Source organism: Vicia villosa, linkage group LG6 (assembly GCF_029867415.1).
Source record: "Vicia villosa cultivar HV-30 ecotype Madison, WI linkage group LG6, Vvil1.0, whole genome shotgun sequence".
NCBI classification, from domain to species: Eukaryota; Viridiplantae; Streptophyta; class Magnoliopsida; order Fabales; family Fabaceae; genus Vicia; species Vicia villosa.
The window spans coordinates 77,550,522-77,572,408 of NC_081185.1; the positions used below are offsets into that span (position 1 = coordinate 77,550,522).

Genomic DNA, 21,887 nt, shown 5'->3' on the forward strand with positions numbered 1-21,887 from the left:
TTTCCAGAAAAGCGCTCTTATAGGGGGGTCTACCAAAGCGCTTTTTCCAGAAAAGCGCTCTTATAGGGGGGGGTCTACCAGAGCGTTTTCAGAAGCGCTTTTGTTACCTACGCCAGCGCTGGCTTTCACAGCGCTTTTAAGCGCTTTTAAAGCCCAAAATAAGCGCTTTTGTAGGCCTTCCGTGTTGTAGTGAAAGGAAAAGCACTTTCGGAAGTTGTCAATTTCTTGGAAGTCACTTGATCTCCTGGTACAGCAAGAAGCAAGCTACCATTGCCCTCTCAACAACAGAAGCAGAATATGTTGCTGCTGCTGGTTGTAGCACACAGATGCTCTGGATGAAGAGTCAGTTAGAAGATTATCAGATATATGAGAGTAACATTCCTATCTTCTGTGATAATACTTCTGCTATATGTTTATCTAAGAATCCTATCTTACATTCCAAAGCTAAACATATTGAGATTAAACATCATTTCATTAGGGACTATGTTCAAAAGGGTGTTCTTTCTTTAAACTTTGTGGATACAGACCATCAATGGGCTGATATCTTTACAAAACCCCTTGCTGAAGATAGGTTTAAGTTCATTCTGAAGAATATCAGTATGGATTTATGCCCAGAATGAGAAGATGAGAAGTTTTGACGTATGGATAAGCTCTGAAATGTGTTTGGATTATCTTCTTATAAGAAGTTCTGATATTGATCAATTAGAAGTTCTGATTCTGTTATTACTAACGCTTCATTATCTAAGTTGATTCAGAATCTCTTTTAAAGTAAAACAGCTGTCACCAGTTTTCCAGAAAATGAACACGTGTTCACTCTTTTTGGACAAGCATGCGTACAGTTGAGGAGACGCCGCCCTAGGTACCTGTGCAAATCATTTCAAATTTCACATTATCTCTCCTAACGTCATCTCTCATTAAATGCATTTGATTCCATGTTTTCTGTAATCATATTCATTCAAACACATATTGCATTTCATTTCAAATCCGTCTCTTTATATACTCATCTCCTCATTCATTTTATTTTTTTTACTCTCTCTCTTCATTCATCTCTCTCTTTCTTTTTCTGCATAAACCCTAGTTCGTAACCGAACCATCAGTATATCTCCATGCTTTCTTCATCAAGTTCCTCAAGTAAAGAAGAAATGTCTTCTGCTCATATTGTTCATCGCAAGCATGGTTATGCTCCCTTGAAGACATGTTCCATTCTTTCAACTGAACTGGAAGTTCTGTGTGAATCTTTGGTAGATTTTGAAAATCTAAGATTACATGGTTTCAACACTAATGCTGAGACAATGGCACAAGGCTGGTCAAACTACCTTGATAGATTGGTCGGACCAATTTATCCTGCTTTAGTAAAAGATTTCTGGGCTCATGCAACGGTTACCCCAACTGCAATCATCTCCTTCGTGTTAGGGCATGAAGTTGTGATAACTGAGAAGTTAATCAGAAAGTTGTACAATCTAGATGACGAAGAAGGAAGCACAGGTGCTCTTCCTGGTAGAGTTGATTGGACAACAATTGAGAGACAAATATCTAATGTTTGTGGTATTGCATCTCATCAAACTGGTTTGTTGAAGTCGTTCTACAAAGTTTGGGCTGAGATTATTCTAAGATCTCTCTATCATAGAAAGAGATCTTTTACCTCAACATACATCAATCCAGATCAGAAGTATGCTCTCTTCTGCATTGGAAGAGGGATTGAAGTTAACATCTCAAACATTCTATTTCAAAACTTGAAAACAAATATTGAAGAATCACAAGATGAAGAACGCAAGAAGTTTCCAGACTTCAAGAAGAATGCTATTCCCTTCGCCAGAATGATTTTAGACATTCTGATAGAAAGTGACTTGTTGGATCCTCTAAGAACTATTGGAACGTCCAAGTTCTTTGGTGTCATTCAAGGACATGTTATGAATGGCTTTGATCTACAAAGGATGCGTCTAATTGAGAAGGTAACTTCTGTTCCAAGAATATTTCCAGATATTCTGACCAGAAGGGTTCCTGTTGAAGGCTTTGCTTCCTTGTTCAAAGAAGAGCTTAACAAGGCTGTTAATCGTTATTTGAAAACTTCTGTAATAGCTCAATCTTCTATTGATCCTGCATGGATTCGAGGAAGAGTGCTTCCTTCTCTAGCCGAGCTGTAGCAGAAGGAACAAAAGAAGAAAGAAGAAAGATTGAAGAGAAAAGCTTCAGAAGAAGAAGCTAGGCAAGCTAAGAAGCAGAAGATCTCTTTTCATCCTTACAAAGTAAATTCTAAAGAATTCCAACAGAAGCGCATCAGGGATTATTTCCGTGCTTTAAGAGCTGGCAGTTCCTCTCAGCAAAAGCCTCCTTCTTCTGAACGTCAAAATACTCTCACCATCCCAAACAGTATCCAACCACCTCCTTCTACTATTATTCTTAATCCCCTGCCACTAAATGTTTGTCCCCCAACACCTTCTGATACTCCATCTTCATCTACCATCACCACAGTATCTCCACATTCTTTAACCCATCCCTTACCCTCAAGAAAATCCAAACCTTATTGCCTTCTGTACCCTGACTACAAATTCACCTTCAATCCTACTGAACCACCTATTGATATAGATTTTGAGCTGTTTAATCTTAGCTTCAACAAGAGGATGGCTATCTTGAAAGCAGCATATGACTCAAAGCTGGATCAAACTGCTACTAAGAGATTATGGAGACTCTTTAGAAGGGACCTTCAGCTGGATGCTATGAACATCCAGAGGAGATGTGTTGCTGAAGCATCTGGATCTTCTGGTTACTACTTGGATCTTGATGATGGCAAGTACTATCATCAAATCAGAAACCGGAGACCTCTTGAGGAGAAGAAGTGTTAGAACAAGAATTGTTCTGATCAATAATCTTAGTTTTGATGATAACAATGTATATGAATTTTGCTCAAGATAATGTGGTACTCTAATCCTATGAAATTTCCCTTTTAGGAAATATATAAAGAGTATGCACAAATCAGCGCTAAGAAGCTTTGACTCAGAAGGTTCAGTATGCAACTTTAGCACATGGTCTGGCAAGACATCAGAAGATGGTTAAGCAGAATCAGAACATGGTCTATTAGAAGCATCAGAAGAACTTGAGTTCAGAAGCAGAAGCACTGAAGTCATGGAAACACGCTCAGAAGCATATCAAGATCAGAAGATCAGAAGATGCTCTGCACCAAGCTGTTTGTACTCTGATGATTTTCAACGTAGTATTTACAAAGAACAAATCAGAATCAAGTATTAGATGGCAGGCTACGCTGACTGACAAAAGGAACGTTAGAAGCTATTAAAGGCAATGTCAGTAGTCACAGCAAAATCAAGGCTCGAGGTAGTTGACAAAACAGTGAAACATTAAATGCAATGTTGTACGGAATACGCAAAGCATTAAATGCTCCCAACGGTCATCTTCTCAAACGCCTATATATATGAAGTTCTGATGAGAAGCAAGGTTACGAATCTTGAACGAACTTATTCTGAAAAACTTGCTGAAACGCTGTTCAACTCAAAGCTCAGAAACTTCATCTTCAACCTCACTACATTAGTGTTGTAATACTTTAGTGAGTCTAAGCTTAAATCTGTAAGAGAAATATCACAGTTTGTGATTATAGCTTTTCAGAAGCAATTGTAATACTCTTACAATTGATTACATTAATTTGTAAGTAACTAGAGTGATCAAGTGTTGATCAGGATACTCTAGGAAGTCTTAGCTTGTGTCTAAGCAGTTGTAATTAGAGTGATCACGTGGTGGTCAGGATACTCTAAGAAAGTATTAGCTTGTGTCTAAGCATTTGTTCCTAGAGTGATCAGGTTGTGATCAGAAGACTCTAGAAGACTTAGAAGTTGTCTAAGTGGAAAACCATTGTAATCTCGTGTGATTAGTGGATTAAATCCTCAGTTGAGGTAAATCACCTTGTATAGGGTGGACTGGAGTAGTTTAGTTAACAACGAACCAGGATAAAAATACTTGTGCAAATTATTTTTATCTTACGAGTTTTTGAAACTACACTTATTCAAACCCCCCCTTTCTAAGTGTTTTTCTATCCTTCAATTGGCATCAGAGCGCCGGTTCTAAGGTGCAAGCACTTAACCGTGTTTAGAAAAGATTCAGGAAGAGAAAAACGCTTCAGTAAAAGATGGCTGGTGAAATTTCAACAAATACATCTGCATCTACATCTGCCTCTGCTGAGCAATACAATGGTAACAATGGTTATACTAGACCACCAGTATTTGATGGTGAAAATTTTGAATACTGGAAAGATAAACTGGAAAGTTACTTTCTTGGTCTGGATGCTGATCTATGGGATCTTCTGATGGATGGTTACAAACATCCAGTGAAAGCTAGTGGCGTAAGGCTCACAAGAAGCGAAATGACTGATGATCAAAAGAAAGAATTCAAAAATCATCACAAATGCAGGACTATTTTGCTGAATGCTATCTCTCATGCTGAGTATGAGAATATATCTAACAGGGAAACGGCTCATGACATATATGAGTCCTTGAAAATGACTCATGAAGGAAATGCTCAAGTCAAGAAGACCAAAGCTCTTGCACTAATCCAGAAGTACGAAGCCTTCAAGATGGAGGATGATGAAGACATTGAGAAGATGTTTTCAAGATTTCAAACTCTGACTGCTGGATTAAGAGTTCTGGACAAAGGCTACACCAAAGCTGATCATGTAAAGAAGATCATCAGAAGCTTGCCCAGAAGATGGGGCCCAATGGTGACTGCATTCAAGATGGCGAAGAATCTGAATGAAGTTTCTTTGGAAGAGCTGATCAGTGCCCTGAGGAGTCATGAGATTGAACTTGACGCAAATGAACCTTAGAAGAAAGGTAAGTCTGTTGCATTAAAATCTAATTTTAAAAAATGCACTAACGCTTTTCAGGCTGAAGAAGAAGATTCTGAAGAATCAGAATCAGAAGAAGAAGAAGATGAACTGTCCATGATTTCCAGAAGAGTCAATCAACTCTAGAAAAGCAAGCAAAGGAAGTTCAGGAGCTTCAAAAAGTTGCTGAGAAGAAGAAGAGAAGAAGAATGATTGTGACTGATAGTGAGGAGGAAGAAGTTACCTCAGAAGCTGTTGAAAAGGAAGAAGACAGTCAAATGGCTGCCAGAAGAAAAGAAATTGCTTCTGGAAAAGCAAAGGTTGTGGAAGAGAAGAAATCCAAGAAGCAGAAGCGCCGTGAAGCTGAACTTGCTGCTCTTCAGAATGTCTCTAAAGGTATTGCCTTCTCTGAACCTGTTTCTGCACCTGCTTATCAATCAGAAGTTGCACCAATATCTGTTGCCCCTCCTTCTGAATCTCTAAACCAACCAGAAACAGCCCCATCAGAATCACCCATTCTTGTCCGTGTTCTCACACCTTCTTCCTCTCCAATAACTAAAATCACTACTCCTTCTTCTTTACCTATTTCAAATGTTCTCATTCCTCCCTCTCCTTCTCAAACAAAAACTGTGTCTAACCAAGTCATTGAACCCACTGTTCTTGACATACAACCCCTCCAAACTGTCATTCCTCCCACAACATCTTCACCCTTGTTTCTACCTCCTCCTTCTGAAAATAATGAACCCATTCCCTCCACCTCACTAAATAATTTTTCAGAACCCGTAGAAAATTTCCTTTTTCCACTTAACCGTGATCCGCAGCCCTACTCCATACTTAAACCAGATTTTGGGCTACACAAAATCAAACCTCGTCGTCCCTACAGTATTGGTGTACGCTTTACAATTGTAAAGCAGCTTGTAGACAGAGGTGTGGAAGTCCTTCGTGCAGCTCATCAAGGTGGAATAGATGATGAAGCAATGCGAAAGATCTGGCGGTCCTTTAGATTCATGTCTGATGTTGCCTTTAAAGCCCTTCAGGAGTCTTGTGAATATCTTGCTCCAAGACCTAAAAGGTTTCTAAGGGATGCTGAAGATTTTTGGTTTACTAGTTGTAGTGGCCGATTCTGCTTTGAAGAGAAAAAATTCATTGATGAGCTTGAAATAGCAAGGCTCCTTGCAGAACTGGAAGCGAATCCCTGCAGAACTCTTGTGGTCTGGCGACCAAAGTTCATGGTTCTAACTGGTGACTTTCAGGGGCTGTTCAATTGGTTCAGAATGAACCCTTCTGAAAGTGCTCCTGATATGGACTTTCCAGAAGTGGTCTATCCTGCAGCTGCAGCTGGTCCTCCTTCTCCAACAAATCTTGCAACCATTCTTCAAGCCCTGGAAGATGGAAATTCTGAGTTCCCAGAACCAGAATATGCTGAAGCTATTTCTGAGTCTGACTCAGATGTAGAGATGGAAGATGCTGAAGAGATTGACTGTTCTCGTTCAGAAGATCATCCTGCTGAGAATGTGGTGGTACATTCTGATGATCTCCCTGAAGAGACTACCATGGAAGCAGCAGTGGAGAATGCTATACCAGTCAACAGAAGTCTGGAAGTTTCTTCTTCTGGTGAACCCTCCTATCTGGTGCGGACTTTGGAGGCCATGCAGAAAAATCAAAATGACCTGGCTTCTCGTCTGGATAGGCAAGATGAGACAAATGCAGAGTTCAGAGCCTTCATGGAAAGGCAGGCTGAGAGCAACAATGGGATCCATGAGACACTAGCCAAGATTTTGTCAAGGCTAGGGTCTTAGTCTCTGTGTCTTAGTTGTTTTCTGTTTGTTTGTTGCATCCGTTTTCTGCATAACTCTTGTACTTCTGCTTGTTTTATCAATGATTATTTGTTTGTCTTTCTTTTGTCGAATGCTTACATCTGAATCTTTTACATTCTTTTTGATGTTATGACAAAAAAGGGGGAGAAATAGTGATAAATGATTTGATTTATATTAGCAGTTGCCGGGAAGAAAGCCCCCACATTACTAACAGAAGCTGCAAGCTTCATATGTTTCTAAGTTGTGTTGTTGCAGGAATTGAAGATTCAAGATCAATAAGCAACAAGATGAATCAAGTTCTTGGATTCTTGAAGCAAGCTGAGTGCTATGAAGCTTCAGAATCAGAAGCAAGAAGGAAGAATGATCAGATATTCTGATGATAGAATATGTTCTGATACATTTTATATGGCTTATATGGCTCTGATACATATTATATGTTCTGAAACATATTTTATGTTCTGATTCATTCGTGCTGACTTTTGTCGTTTAGTTTTGTTCTGTAACATTTCAGGATGTAGAGATGCTCTGATGATGCTCTGGTACATTCAACAATGTTCTGATACAATCTAGCATGAAGTGATGTAAGAAGAAATTCAAGCTCTGAAGCTGTCCGCTGGAAGCAGGAATCAGAAGCTGTGAATGTTTTGAGGATCTAAAGAAATTCAAGTTCTGAAGCTGTCCGATGGAAGCAGGAATCAGAAGCTGTGAATGTTCTGAGGATCTAAAGAAATTCAATGTTCTGAAGCTGTCCGATGGAAGCAGGAATCAGAAGCTGTGAATGTTCTGAGGATCTAAAGAAATTCAATGTTCTGAAGCTGTCCTATGGAAGTAGAAATCAGAAGCAGTGAATGTTCTGAAGTTCAAGCATATGTGAACGTCTCTACTGAAATACTCAGGGAAGTCTTTTATTTATAAAATTCTTCTAGTATTAATTTCAGGGGGAGATTATTCATCTCAGGGGGAGATTGTTAATCTTAGGGGGAGACACATTCACATTATGTTTATATGCTTATGCTATAACTGTGTAATTGTCTTTTGCCGTCTGTTATTCTGATTGCAAATTCATATCATTTATATATGTTTTTGTCATCATCAAAAAGGGGGAGATTGTTAGAACAAGAATTGTTCTGATCAATAATCTTAGTTTTGATGATAACAATGTATATGAATTTTGCTCAAGATAATGTGGTACTCTAATCCTATGCAATTTCCCTTTCAGGAAATATATAAAGAGTATGCACAAATCAGCGCTAAGAAGCTTTGACTCAGAAGGTTCAGTATGCAACTTCAGCACATTGTCTGGAAAGACATCAGAAGATGGTCAAGCAGAATCAGAACATGGTCTATTAGAAGCATCAGAAGAACTTGAGTTTAGAAGCAGAAGCACTGAAGTCATGGAAACACGCTCAGAAGCATATCAAGATCAGAAGATCAGAAGATGCTCTGCACCAAGCTGTTTGTACTCTGATGATTTTCAACGTAGTATTTACAAAGAACAAATCAGAATCAAGTACTAGATGGCAGGCTACGCTGACTGACAAAAGGAACGTTAGAAGCTATTAAAGGCAATGTCAGTAGTCACAGCAAAAGCAAGGCTCGAGGTAGTTGACAAAACAGTGAAACATTAAATGCAATGCTGTACGGAATACGCAAAGCATTAAATGCTCCCAACGGTCATCTTCTCAAACGCCTATATATATGAAGTTCTGATGAGAAGCAAGGTTACGAATCTTGAACGAACTTATTCTGAAAAACTTGCTGAAACGCTGTTCAACTCAAAGCTCAGAAACTTCATCTTCAACCTCACTACATTACTGTTGTAATACTTTAGTGAGTCTAAGCTTAAATCTGTAAGAGAAATATCACAGTTTGTGATTATAGCTTTTCAGAAGCAATTGTAATACTCTTAGAATTGATTACATTAATTTGTAAGTAACTAGAGTGATCAAGTGTTGATCAGGATACTCTAGGAAGTCTTAGCTTGTGTCTAAGCAGTTGTAATTAGAGTGATCACGTGGTGGTCAGGATACTCTAAGAAAGTCTTAGCTTGTGTCTAAGCATTTGTTCCTAGAGTGATCAGGTTGTGATCAGAAGACTCTAAAAGACTTAGAAGTTGTCTAAGTGGAAAACCATTGTAATCTCGTGTGATTAGTGGATTAAATCCTCAGTTGAGGTAAATCACCTTGTATAGGGTGGACTGGAGTAGTTTAGTTAACAACGAACCAGGATAAAAATACTTGTGCAAATTATTTTTATCTTACGAGTTTTTGAAACTACACTTATTCAAACCCCCCCTTTCTAAGTGTTTTTCTATCCTTCAAGAAGTTCACTGATGAGTTGGAAGATGAACCATGTCTGACTATGGTTATTTGGAAGCCTCAATATCCGGTTCTGACTGGAGACTTCCAATGGTTATTCAACTGGCTAAGAATGAATCCTTCTTAGGAAGCACCAAATATGGTCATTCCTGAAGTTGTCTACCCTTCAGAAGTTGCTGCTCCCATTCCTCCAAAGAATCTGGCTGAGATTCTTCAAGCTCTTGAGAATGAAGATTCTGAGATTCCTGATCCAGAATATGCTGAAGTTGCTTCTGACTCAGACTCAGATGTTGAGATGGAAGATGCTGAGAATCATCCTGCTGAAGATGATATTCTCACTTTAGATGTTGTTGCTGGTAATGCTATCCTTCTGAATGATAGCCGTGCATCTTCTTCTGCTGAACCCTCCATTCTGGTGAACGCTATCAAGGCTCTTCAACAGAATCAAGATGTTCTTGCTTCTCGCCTGGATAAACATGATGAAGCACATGAAGAATTCAGAGACTTCATGAAGAAACAAAATGAAAGCACTGCTGGGATTCATGACATGATGGCCAAGATCATGTCTAAGCTAGGCTAGTCGTAGTGTTTTGAGTCTTAGTTGTCTCTGGTTCTTGCATCTGCCTTCTTGCATTGTTTCTTGTATCTTCTGATGAAATCAATGAATATTATCCTCTTTTCTCTCATATTGTTTGTTTTTCATCTGAATCTTTTATGCTTTTTGATGTTATGACAAAAAGGGGGAGAAAATGTGATAAATGATCTGATTTATATTATCAGTTGCTGGGAGTAAGTCTCCACATTTCTAACAGAATTTGCAAGTTCTATGTCTTTGAGTTTTTTGCAGGATTGAAGACATTCTAAAAAGCTCAACATGAGAAGCAAATACATGGGGAAAAGCAATTCTATATAGAAACATGCTCATGGAACATGAAGCAAGCTTAGTGCTGTGAAGCTTCAAGATCAGAAGAAAGAAGGAAGAATGTTCTGATATTCTCGTGGTAGAATATGCTATAACACATTCTTATCCCTTATATGTTCTGATGCATTTTTTTATGTGTTTTGATACAATTTGTTTTGTGCTCTGACACATACTATATGCTCTGATACATATTTTGTGTTCTGATTCATTCATGCTCTGACTTTTGTCGTTTAGCTTGTTCTGAAACATTTCAGGATGTAAAGATGCTCTGATGATGCTCTGGTACATTCAACAATATTCTGATACAATCTAGCATGCAATGATTCAAGAAGAAATTCAAAGCTCTGAAGCTGTCCTATGGAAGCAAGAAGCAGAAGCTCTGAATGTTCTGAAGTTCTAAGCTTATGTGAACGTCTCAACTGAAATGAAAAATACTCAGGGAAGTCTTTTATTTATAAATTTCTTCTAGTATTTATTTCAGGGGGGAGATTATTTATCTCAGGGGGAGATTGTTAATCTCAGGGGGAGACATATTCACACACTATGTTTATATGCTTATGCTATAACTGTGTAATTGTCTTTAGCCGTCTGATATTCTGATTGCAAACTCATATCATTTATATATGTTTTTGTCATCATCAAAAAGGGGGAGATTGTTAGAACAAGATTTGTTCTGATCAATATTCTTAGTTTTGATGATAACAATGTATATGAATTTTGCTTGAGATAATGTGGTACTCTAATCCTATGCTATTTCCATTTCAGGAAATATATAAAGAGTATGCACAAATTCAGCGCAAGAATCACTGACTCAGAAGGTTCAAGTATGCAACATCAGAACATGCTCTCGCCAGACATCAGAAGATGGTCAAGCAGAATCAGAACATGGTCTATTGAAGCATCAGAAGAACTTGAGATCAGAAGCAGAAGCACTAAAGTTCTCATGGTATCACGCTAGAAGCACTTCAAGGTCAGAAGACAAGAAGATGCTCTGCACCTAGCTGTTTGACTCTGATGATATTCAAACGTTGTTTATACAAACATCAGATCAGAAGCAAGTACAAGATGGCAGACTACGCTGACTGACAAAAGGAACGTTAGAAGCTATTAAAGGCAACGTCAGTTAAAGCAGGAAAAGCAAGGCTTGAGGTAGTTGACAAAAGAGTGAAACATTAAATGCAATGCTATACAGATCACACAACGCATTAAATGCTCCCAACGGTCATCTTCTCAAACGCCTATAAATAGAAGTTCTGATGAGAAGCTGAATACAACACTTTGCAAAAACTTACAGAAACGCTGTCAAATTCAAAAGCTCTCAAACTTCATCTTCAACCTCACTTCATTACTGTTGTAATATCTTAGTGAGATTAAGCTTAAACTTTAAGAGAAATATCACAGTTGTGATTATAGCTTTTAAGAAGCATTGTAACACTCTTGTAAGAATTTGTTTACATTCATTTGTAAGAACTAGAGGAGATCAAGTTGTGATCGGATTCTCTAGAAAGTCTTAGAGGGTATCTAAGCATTGTGTTCCTAGAGTGATCAGGTTGTGATCAGAATACTCTAGAAAACTTAGAGGTTATCTAAGTGGAAAACCAATGTAATCTTGTGTGATTGTGGATTAAATCCTCAGGTGAGGTAAATCACTCCAAGGGGGTGGACTGGAGTAGTTTAGTTAACAATGAACCAGGATAATTTCACTTAGTAAAAGGCTTAGCAAATAACACCCTCCTTTTATTAACCACAACATTGACCTAATTACTCTATTCCTCAATTTCTCCAATAATTCACTTAGATGCCAAATAATATAACTTAAATTTTAATTAAATTAATAAATAGAAAATATGGGGTGTTACATATTCAATGCATTCAAAATTAAAATAAAAAATTTATTAAAAGAATATTTTTTTATATGAACTATTTAAAAAATGCCTCTGAAGCACTCGTTAGCATGACCCTATTTATAAATATCACACATATTAAACCTTTGTTTGTCTTTATAGACACTGAAAAATATTTAAGAAAAAAAACAAAATATGAGACATCATATAACAAAACCAAAAATAAAATAATTAAAATTAAAATTTTGTAAATAAAAGTTATGTAATTTTTTAATATCTCTCTCTATAAATACATCAAATTTTACTTTTTGTCTCTACAAACATTTTCTTTAAATTTTATTCAACTTACATATTTTATTATTAGTCTTGATCGATATTTCTTATGATTTTTTTAAGGAAGATTTGTTTACTAAAGCTTTTTTTAAAATTATAAATACTTTTTTGTTTTGTTTTCTAATGTATTTTGATAGACTAGAATATGTAAATTACCCATTCCGTCTTAAATTTAATTGTAAATTAAATGATATTTCAACAAAAAAAAAAATTAACATTTGACCATGTATTTGTTTTACCTACACATTAAATTAAATTGTTACGTAATACTGTATTACTTTTTCCAAACTGTTTATAATTTTCTTAAGTGTTCAACTCACACTACAATACATTAGGTTTCTCTCATGGCTACTCAACCGCCGAAGTTACTGTATCACCACCGTAAGTCCAATCCATCAACGCCACCAATTCTTCCCAACGAGCTTATCACCGATATTCTATCTCGCTTTACTGTCAAATATCTGATGCAGATGAAATGTGTGAGTAAGTCATGGAACACTCTTATCTCTGATCCTATATTCATCAAAATTCATCTCAATCGATCGGAACTAAATCCACAATTCTCATTGATATCTGCACATAACGATGATCACAGTTTTGTACCCTTCCCCGTTGGTCTATTATGGAAAAACCGTAGTATCAATATTCCTCAAGATCCTTCTTACCAATTAAGCAACAAGAACTGTACTGAGATTGTTGGTTCATGCAATGGATTAGTATGCTTGGTAGGTTATTCTCTCAATGAGATTAATGGGTATAAAAAAAGGTGGCTTCGATTCTGGAATCCTGCTACAAGAGCAATATCTGATAAAGAAGGGACCGTTTTCTATAACTATTGTAAGTTCACGTTTGGTTATGATAATTCAACTCAGACTTATAAAGTCACGGCGTTAGGTTCAGTTGTGGATCGTACTCTATCAGAAACTGATGTGAAAGTATTCAGTTTAGGTGATAATGTTTGGAGAACTATTCATGGGCTTCCTGCTATTCCTCTTCAATTGTACTTTGGTCATGAGTATGATGGTGTACATTTGAGTAACACTATTAACTGGCTGTCCATTCAGGATGTGTTTGGTAGAGATGATATTGTTGAGCAATTTGTAATAATATCGCTTGACTTGAGAACAGAGACATTCACACAATTGATGCCCCTGAAAATTATGACAATCATGGGGGTATATCACCAAATATTTGTGTCATGATGGATTCCCTTTGTTTTTCTTATGATAAGAAAACTGAAATTTTCATATGGCAGATGACGAAATTCGGAGATGAAAAATCTTGGTCTCAATTTCTTAAATTTAGTTATCACAATGTTGGAGTAGATTATGAACTTGGTCACCCACGTATTAAATTAACACCGTTGCATCTTTCTGAGGATGGTGATACACTATTATTAGCAAACGACCAACAAGACAGTACAATTCTTTACAACTGGAGATGTAACAGAGCAAAGAAAACTAGAATCAACAATAAGATATGTTGGTTCTCTATCAGGGATTATGTCGAAAGTTTGGTTCCAACATGTTGAAGGTAAGTTCTTCTCACATGATATATTGTTTCAATTCTTACGAATTCATGTGCAGATTGTTTAATTTGTGCAATTAATTTATTTAACTTCAATACTTTGTTGTAGATATTTTGAATCAAGAATCAATTGACACATCTTATTACCATGTTTAGAACTCAACTAACAGCCGTGACATAGACTTGTATTAATGCATTATGGTAGATAGAAGTTAATTTCTTTATATTTTTTTCAGATACGGCTGCACTTCAAAGGATTAGGCATCCTCTTTTCTTCTGTCTTTTTTTCTCTGTGTGTATTGTTGTTTCTGTGCCTTGCCTAACAAGAGTTTGTTTTGAATTATTGGTTCGCAACCTCACCTTCAATTAGCAATGCAATGCACAACTATTAAATATATGGTTGAGTAGTTCATTCGTTCGTTCTTAATTAGGAAACCTTTACAGTGCAATGCACAACTATTAATTAGATTATTTATACATAATCACTTCAACCCAACTCTTAGTTTTGTAAATTTCCTCAATAAGTTTTAAATTAAAATCCATAATCTCATGAACCTTATCATAACATTTCATAAATCAATATAACAGAGATCCTAACCAACAACTACATATCTACTCATCTATTGGTGAAAAACTGCACATCTATTCAGATTATTTAGCATTACTCTATTAGAAATAATCTTAGACAAACAACACTAAGTTTCAAATTTCTTATACAACAAAGTGAGTAGTACTCTAGCGGAAGTAAATGTAGCTCCAACAAGCTCGTAACCTGCCATGAACCGTTGATTCGGTCGAAGTTGTGGATCTATAATTCATAAAAGACTTCTATTAAGCATATGCATTAGAGTGAAAAAATAAAAGAACAAAAACTCAAAGGAAAATGAATGAATAATTCTCAAAAGTGCAACAAGACATTGAATTCTGCATAATATCAAAAATACGTAGAGAAACAAAACCTATATGGTTGTGCGTACTTGTACTGTATAATCAAATCAAGAAGGATATCTATCTAATATATATTAATTTACAAAACATTTAAATGTTTTAAATAAACATGGACATCTAAGATCTAAATATGCGAATCATGCATATTTATGTTGAAGTAATGGCAACAATCATGTATGCATATACATACAATATATGTGAATTAATGAAAGAAGAACTTACTATTCAGAGGTTGACACCAAGCTTCCCACATATTCCTTGACAAGGAACCATCTTATTTTATTGGTAATTCTAGTTCTTTCGACACTGTTATCTCTCATATTATACAGAATTGCCTGCTCTTCTAAACTGCTACCCAATATCAATCTATCATCATTCTCCGACAGATACAATGGCACCATAAATAATTCCTTATCTCTAAAATTGTAACCAATACTATCCAAATAACTAATTTGAAGATCCAAATAATTAATTTGAAGAAACTGTGTCCAAGATTCTTGAACTCCAAAATCCATCATTTGCCATATAACAAAATGAGTTAGTCTAAAATCATAAGAAAAACAAAGACGATTCATCAACACACCAATAGTTGGGTCTACTCGAGGCATTTCAACAAAACCATGAGGAAGATGCATCTGCGTGTATGTCTCGGTTCCCAGATCAAGAGAAATAATAACATAATTCTCAAGAGATTTAACCTTGTATTCAAAAACACCCAACCAATTAGCAGTGCCACTCAAATAAACACCATCATAGTCATGGTGGAAGCGATAGACAGGGTGGAAGCGATAGACAAACTGAAGTGGAGCCGCAGGGAAATTTTGAATATTTCTCCAGACATTATCAACCAAACTAAAAACTTTTGTCTCGGTTATCCTATTACGAGGTTGAAAATTTAGGGACACAACCTTATAAGTAGAGGTTAAATTATCATAACCAAATACGAACTTTAAAGATCTATATTGACTAACCCTATGATGGCGTCGATTAACCCTATCACTCGAAAAACATAAATGGCCTAGTGCTTTAGATATTGTTCTAGTGGATGGGTTCCAGAAACGAAATGTTATATCTTGATCCAAAATTGAAAAATGATCAAGCAGATCAATCCATTACATGAACCAACAACACGATGGTTGACACGGCTATTGGATTGGTTGAAACAAACATCGTCCATAAGGTAATGAGGTTCGTCAGTAAGGGTGATCAGAGGATTTTCGAGTAAATGGCATACTGGTAAGGGTACGACATTTTTGGTCTTGCTAGTGACAAGTGCAAGGTGAGGGTTTCGAGCAGATCGAAGAAGATGCATTCTGATGAAAATAGGATCGGTAAAGAGAGAATTAGAGAACTTACTCAAGCATCTCATTCGCATAAAAGATTTCTGTTATACCCCAAAATTTGCCCGCATCTTTTTTAGAAAGAAGGCAACAGACTTCTGTCTAAAAATTGGGAGTTTCATATAATCTTGGATTTTATTTCATAAATATCCTGATTTTATGAATACTCATTTTTAGAATTTTTCTTATACGGTATTTTGGTTCGCTGTTGAATTTATTCTTACACAAACGCCAAAGTACTGTTTATTACTTCACACACGCTATTTATTTGAGATTTATTTGCAGATAAATAGTACTGACGTAATTGGTACAGAATTAAATTTTTGCAGGCGCAGAGTCCAGGGATTCAGACTGTACTGGTAACAAGTAAATTATTATTAGTTTTTGTTTCCCACTAATTTTTGTACTATATTATTGTTTTCAAAATCTCTTCTATTATTTTCAAAATCTCTTCCTTTCTTTTCAAATCTCTTTCTTTCAAATCAAATCCTAACTTTATTCTATACATCTCTCTTTTCAAACCCAACCATACACTTTCTTTCAAATCCTACTACCACTCAAATTTTCCTTTTTTGTACGGAATCACTTCATTCCCCAACGTCTCTATCCTTCTTTTCACTCTATAAATACCTCTCATTTTTTCCATAAATTCTCACATCAAATTTCAACTCATTTCTCAAACTTCTACCTCATATTTATTTTCTCTTCTTCCCCGGCAAAAATGGCAAAATGGATGGATACGTGTTTTCTTATGGTCATCACTGTCTTGGTGGTGATCATGTCCTTTTTCTGTCTGCATAGTCCTGAAAAATGCGGACCTGGGTTGCTTACACTCCCGTTCATCTATATGTTGTTATTTATTGCATGGGTTTTTAATCGTCATTTTTAAAGTTGTCGTATCTTTCGCTTTCAAAAATGTACCGTTTATTTTATTTGTCGTACTGTTTATTATATTATGTAATATTTGTACTGTCAGTATTAAATGTCGTACTATCTATCGTACTGTCGTTTAATTATCAAGACAATATTATGTGTGTTTATTGCTAGTTAAATATTTATTTTTCTGTGCATTAAATATTTTTCAAGATATTTATCGGTAACTTCGTTCGCGTACAGTATATTTTATTTATTTATTATGTTTGTGTTTTTCTAACAACTCATGTAAATAAATTCATAGGTTATCCTTTTTTTCTTTTTTTTTTGAATAGAATATGATGCAAGAATGTACATGATGTATGATGAATGAAAAAAGAAATAATAAAAATAATGATCAACACGATATATACATATAGCACAAATCACATAAGTTCATAGGTTCGACGTAGCGGCTCTTGGGAGCCAACCTTTTAATAGGGGGTGTTCTAGAAGGTCTCATGGGGTCGTTCGTAGCCTCCGAGACTTTTTGTCTCTTCGGATTTTGGAACAACTCATTTTATCCATGAGGTTCGAATTTTTGGGGTAGGTTCCCGGAGAGATCAGCTAAGTATCCAGTCCAGCCCTCCACAAAGTCAAGCTTCGTTTCGGACCTTTCCAAATACCTAACCCACTCCGAGTGGAGTTATCAGTGAGACTCGTAAGGCGATTCATGTCCCCTTTTGGTCTCAAAGTTAACCCCCACACTTAAGGTTTAACCGACATAAAAATAGAGCAAATATATAATGATAAAGGCAAATATTTTCAGGCAGATGAAAACATGAAACAAATAAACAAATAAATAATTTAATGTTCATTAAAAGATAAACCTCCCCCCGAACCCTTAATGTGGCAATTTGCCAACCCTAAAGTGCGCCACAAACCCTAAACCACAAAACACAAACCACAAACCTAAACCCACTCAAGCCTTAGGAGCATAATAATTAACCTAATAGTGTTATCCCCAGCAGAGTCGCCAGCTGTAGCAACCTGCCTAAAATTTAAACTTAGAGAGTCGCCACCTATTCTGAAGGGCGAATAGGAAACCCTACGCAGTATAGAGATCAGGGTAAGATACTATATTCAGGTCGAGGGAAGGTGTTAGGCACCCTCAACCCTTTCCTATGGCTTTGAATCTAAGGTAAAGGTTTATAGCAAAATTACAGAGGTTAATAGCTAAGGAAATGAGAAGGGGGAAAATTGAGATTTTTGGGAAGGGGACTCGCCTTGTTGCCAAGTGCCTACGTATCTCCTTAGGGAGAATCAGAGTCAACGTAGTTCGGGGAAGGGTTGTACGCCATTAGAGTTAGAGTTTGAATGGTTTGAAGGCTTTTTGACTGGCCTGTCGTGGTTTGAATGAGGATAAAAATCCGTATTTGGAAATTGAAGCTTGAAAGGTGTCTGAAAAGTGTTTTGGAATTTGTTTGGGCGTACAACCCTGATTTGGCACTATTAACCGCAATGATCAATAGGTTTGATCACCATAGTTAAAAGATTAGGGGGTTTGCACCATTACCAATTCAAATCGATTGATTCGATTATCACTAATAATGAATTAATGTGTTTTATTATTTTTTATGAATTTTATTTTGTATTGTTACCCCTCATAATCGATTAATACGATTACAAATAATAACAAATTAAACTTAGAGCAAGGAAGGATTAATCATCACAATCAATAAGATAATTGCAACCATTTAATCGAATATAATTTAACTGCATTTTAATTAAATAAACATTTTAATTAAAATTATTGTTGACCATAGCGATTAATCGATTTAATCGGCACGAACAACAAATTGTATTTTTAATATAACTATTATATAATTATTTATTTTATAAAACAATAATTATTTAATAATTAATTTACTAAAAATATATTTTAATCAAAATAGATAAATAATTAAAACTATTTGAATTTATTAAAGTTATAATCCTGTGTGGTGATTATGAGGGTACATGGTATAAACCATCAGATTAGGGACGTTAGATTAGGCTGAGTGGAGACTGATGGCCAGATCTGAGAGGGTGTATGGTAGTCTATGCGCAGGCGCATGTACTGGATCAAGAAGTGATAATTTCCAGAAAAAATAATGAAGGAGGGGAGGCTCGAACCCATGACCTCCCACTCCCCATACGCGCTCGTTTACCACCCCAACCAAATGCCTCACTTGTCTAACCACGCGCTCGCTGTAATATAAAAAAACACGAAACAGATAAATGAAAACGCGCGCGAAAATTCAAAGCAACCAGTATGATGGTGCCACGCCATCATCTTCCCCAATTAACCTGCAATGTTCAGACAAAATAGCTACGAAATAGCTATGGTATTTTCGTAGCAAATTAAAACCTGCAAGAATAGCGAACACCACGCATCTGCATATAAATGAAGCGCGACCTGTCAATTCTTTTCGTCTCCCTCACGCGGACTCATCCCCACCCTTGGTTTGCCCTAATTTTAACTATATAAGAAATCCCCAATTTAAACCCTAGAACTTGACTCGGCCTTCAATGGCCGATCACGCATACAAGCACAGAAACCCAATCAACATTCCAGAAATCACCACAACAAATAATCAAAGCAAATCACGCAATTAAATCATCATGGAGATGTTTGTATCATGCTAATCGATCCAAGTTTTAAAGTAACTTACCTTGACAAATAGGAGACAGTTCTGGGAGTGTTGAAGCAGAGAAGTGATCCAAACACGTTCCAAATCCCTTGTAGAAGCTTTTGAAACCCTTGATTCTTGTTGAAAGCTTCAAATTCTTCAAAACCGAATTGATGTTCTTGAAGCCTTTTTTGGTTCTTGCACTCTTGCCTCTGATCAGAATTCTCCCCCCCTTAATCCCTTGATCTCACTTCTCTACTTATAGGAGGACTAAATTAGGTCAAATACCCAGCCCAAGACTCCTTGAATCCAATCTTACCAAACTTGAGAAAATTGATTTTGTTTTCGAATAGAAACTTTCTATTTTGGCCCTCTTTTGTGTTGATTTCTTTTCCATTTAATTGAGCACGAAAATACTTCATTATTTTGTCATAATTGTGATTGGAAATAATCAACATGAATCTTTTTACCATAATATATGATTTTTTTCAATTATATCTTTTTAAATCATTTTTTAAATGAAATAAAAATCAAATAAAAATCCCATAAAAGGTGAAATTCGTGGCACATGGTTTGGAAAACTTATGGATCAAGTTTGAGTCATAAAATATAGGCCCACTTGCAAGAAATTCAAATTGGACCTCCTTTATTTCACATTCGGTCCTCCAAAATCACCCAACTTTGATCAAGCATATCTCATTCAATTTTTAAGCTATGAGGGATTTCTAAGACTTTTTGGAAACCTCAAAGTGTCCTCTACAAGCCACTTTGGAACATATTTTCCATTTGGAGCTTTTATCTTGATCATATCCTCTTTGACAAAAAACTGCTTTTGAAGGATGCCTGAAAATGACCTGTAATCTTTTGCACTGTATCTCCCAAATGACTCATTTCTAGCCCTGGCTTGTGAGAGACAAAGTTGTAGGGAATCCAATTTCCTTCAAAATAGGCTTTGAGTGGGGCATTTTTGATGTTCCATGTGAAAGTTATGCCCAGTCAAAGTTGGGTTGACTTTCTCCTAAGAAACCCTAATTTGAACTGTTTTGTATTTGTTCATCTCTGAGTCTCTATTAATGGAATCATGATCAATCTTTGATCAAATGATGGTTATGCACCTCTATGCTTGATGTTTGACCAATGATCATAGATTTGAATCATGTTTTGATTGTAGTTGACCTTCAGGTTTGAATTAGTTGACTGTGGATCTTGGGATTGTTTGAGCAAGGCTTTGGAATTGAATCTTGAACTTTGAATTATTGTAAATGGAATATGGAAGGCAAATTTTGGGGTATGACAGCTGCCCCTGTTCAATCTTCTTAAACCTGAAGAGGTGGAAGATGATTGGACACTGAAATGCCCTGAAATTTGCTTGCGTAGGGAAAGAAGCTCTGTGGGAGATGGGCTTATAGATGCCATCTACTTGCCTGGAAGGGTACTTGTCTAAAGCGTATGCTTTTCAAACCTGGATCATTTGATTGTCTCAGAGGAGAGAAGAAGTAATGTCTTACATAAGACTACCTGAAGAGGTTCCTGAATAGGGTATATCGAAGGTTGATGCGAAGAAGCTTAGGCTTTGAACAATGCTTAGGGAGAATGTCTTGGAGAAGACTAACTGAGGAGTTCTTTAAGAGAACTAAGTGTGTCTTTGAAAAGATTCGATAAATATTTTAAGAAGGCTACCTAGAAAGGCATGATATGTCTTAAATAAGACTCACCTAGAAAGGCTCCTAAAAAGATATGAAACGTCTTAAACAGGACTTACCTAGAAAGGCTCTTAGATAGGATACGGGATATCTTAAACAAGACTTACCTAGAGAGGTTCCTATAAAGGGAATGATACGTTTTAAACAAAACTATCTAGAAAGATTCCTATAAAGGGTACGATACGTTTTAAACAAAACTACCTAGAAAGATTCCTATAAAGGGAACGGTATGTTTTAAACAAAACTATCTAGAAAGATTCCTATAAGGGGAACGATATGTTTTAAACAAAACTACCTATAAAGGTTCCTATAAAGGGAATGATATGTTTTAAACAAAACTACCTATAAAGGTTCCTATAAAGGATATGGCATGTTTTAAACAAAACTACCTATAAAGGTTCCTATAAAGGGCATGATATGTTTTAAACAAAACTACCTAGAAAGGTTCCTATAAAGGACATAAAACGTTTTAAACAAACCTACCTAGAAAGGTTCCTATAAAGGACATAAGACGTTTTAAACAAAACTACCTAGAAAGGTTCCTATAAAGGACATGAAACGTTTTAAACAAAACTACCTAGAAAGGTTCCTATAAAGGACATAAGACGTTTTAAACAAAACTACCTAGAAAGGTTCCTATAAAGGACATAAAACGTTTTAAACAAAACTACCTAGAAAGGTTCCTATAAAGGACATAAGACGTTTTAAACAAAACTACCTAGAAAGGTTCCTATAAAGGACATGAAACGTTTTGAACAAAACTACCTAGAAAGGTTCCTATAA

The 21,887-nt window shown here is 36.2% G+C and overlaps 1 protein-coding gene across 1 annotated transcript; it reads right to left on the reverse strand.

The window, feature by feature from the left end:
* Nucleotides 1-14,758: 14,758 nt before the first annotated feature.
* On the reverse strand, nt 14,759-15,714 carry LOC131613922 (F-box protein CPR1-like). Its single transcript, XM_058885561.1, has 2 exons — nt 15,654-15,714; nt 14,759-15,609 (listed from the first exon to the last, which is right to left on the reverse strand). Exons 1-2 carry the CDS (start codon nt 15,712-15,714, stop codon nt 14,759-14,761), a joined length of 912 nt encoding a protein of 303 aa, XP_058741544.1.
* Between the last annotated feature and the right edge of the window lie 6,173 nt (nt 15,715-21,887).

Excerpts from the sequence above, each read along its gene's own strand:
- LOC131613922 (XM_058885561.1), bottom strand. The coding sequence starts at position 15,714 with ATGGACGATGTTTGTTTCAACCAATCCAATAGCCGTGTCAACCATCGT. Across the intron at positions 15,610-15,653 it reads CCATCGTGTTGTTGGTTCAT|ATATAACATTTCGTTTCTGG; the intron begins GTAATGGATTGA and ends TTTTGGATCAAG.